The 854-nt window shown below is 65.7% G+C and overlaps 1 protein-coding gene across 1 annotated transcript in view; it reads left to right on the forward strand.

Annotated features, from left to right (window-relative positions):
* EPHB6 (EPH receptor B6) overlaps window positions 1-854 on the forward strand; it is an 8,002-nt gene that overhangs the window by 3,386 nt on the left and 3,762 nt on the right. Inside the window, exons 6-7 of the mRNA XM_007956582.1 lie at window positions 53-177; window positions 288-450. Of these exons, the coding sequence (XP_007954773.1) occupies window positions 53-177; window positions 288-450 (288 nt within the window). The remainder of the gene's footprint in view (window positions 1-52; window positions 178-287; window positions 451-854) is intronic.

Raw genomic sequence — 854 nt, forward strand, 5'->3', positions numbered from 1 at the left:
CCATCTGCGGAAGCCCCGCCCCGCCACGACCCTGATGGCGTCGTGGCTGCAGTCCCCTCCGCAGTGCCGGTGGTGCACCAGGTGAGCCGGGCGTCGGACAGCATCACCGTGTCCTGGCCGCAGCCCGAGCGGGCCAACGGGAACATCCTGGACTACCAGCTCTGCTACTATGACCAGGTGCGCGGGGCGGAGGTGGGGCGCAGGGGGTGACGCGGGAGCTTCAGGCCTGGAGCAGCGGCGGCGGAGGGGGCAAGGTGGCTCCAAGTGACTGGCTGCCCGCACCCTAGGCCGAGGATGAGTCCCGCTCCTTCACCCTGACCAGCGAGACCAACACTGCCACAGTGACGCACCTGAGCCCAGGCCACATCTATGGCTTTCGGGTGCGCGCTCGCACGGCTGCGGGCCACGGCCCCTATGGCTCCAAAGCCTACTTCCAGACCCTGCCTCTAGGTGAGGGGGCTGTGGGGGACAGGAGGGGACCCAGGAGGAGGGGAGGCTGGCTCAGGGGGCCCCGGGGGCGCTGGGCAGAGGCTAGCGAATGCCTAGGTCTTGCAGGAACCCAGGATCTGTGGGTGAGGAGCTGCCAGGAAGTGAGGCTGAGAAGCCCACCTAGCATCTACCTGTGTATCTGTGAGGCCCACTCACCTGTGACCGTGTGTGTGTCTGTGTGTGTGAGGTGCCTGTCTCACCTGTGATCCACCTGTGACCACGTGTGTGTGTGCATGTGTGTGCGTGTGAGGGCCAGCTCACCTGTGACCCGTGTGTATCTGTGAGGCCCACTCACCTGTGACCGTGTGTGTGTCTGTGTGTGTGTGAGGGGCCTGTCTCACCTGTGATCCACCTGTGACCACGTG

Source organism: Orycteropus afer, unplaced genomic scaffold (assembly GCF_000298275.1).
Source record: "Orycteropus afer afer isolate SDZICR_OR568_19922 unplaced genomic scaffold, OryAfe1.0 scaffold00638, whole genome shotgun sequence".
In the NCBI taxonomy this organism is placed as follows: domain Eukaryota; kingdom Metazoa; phylum Chordata; class Mammalia; order Tubulidentata; family Orycteropodidae; genus Orycteropus; species Orycteropus afer.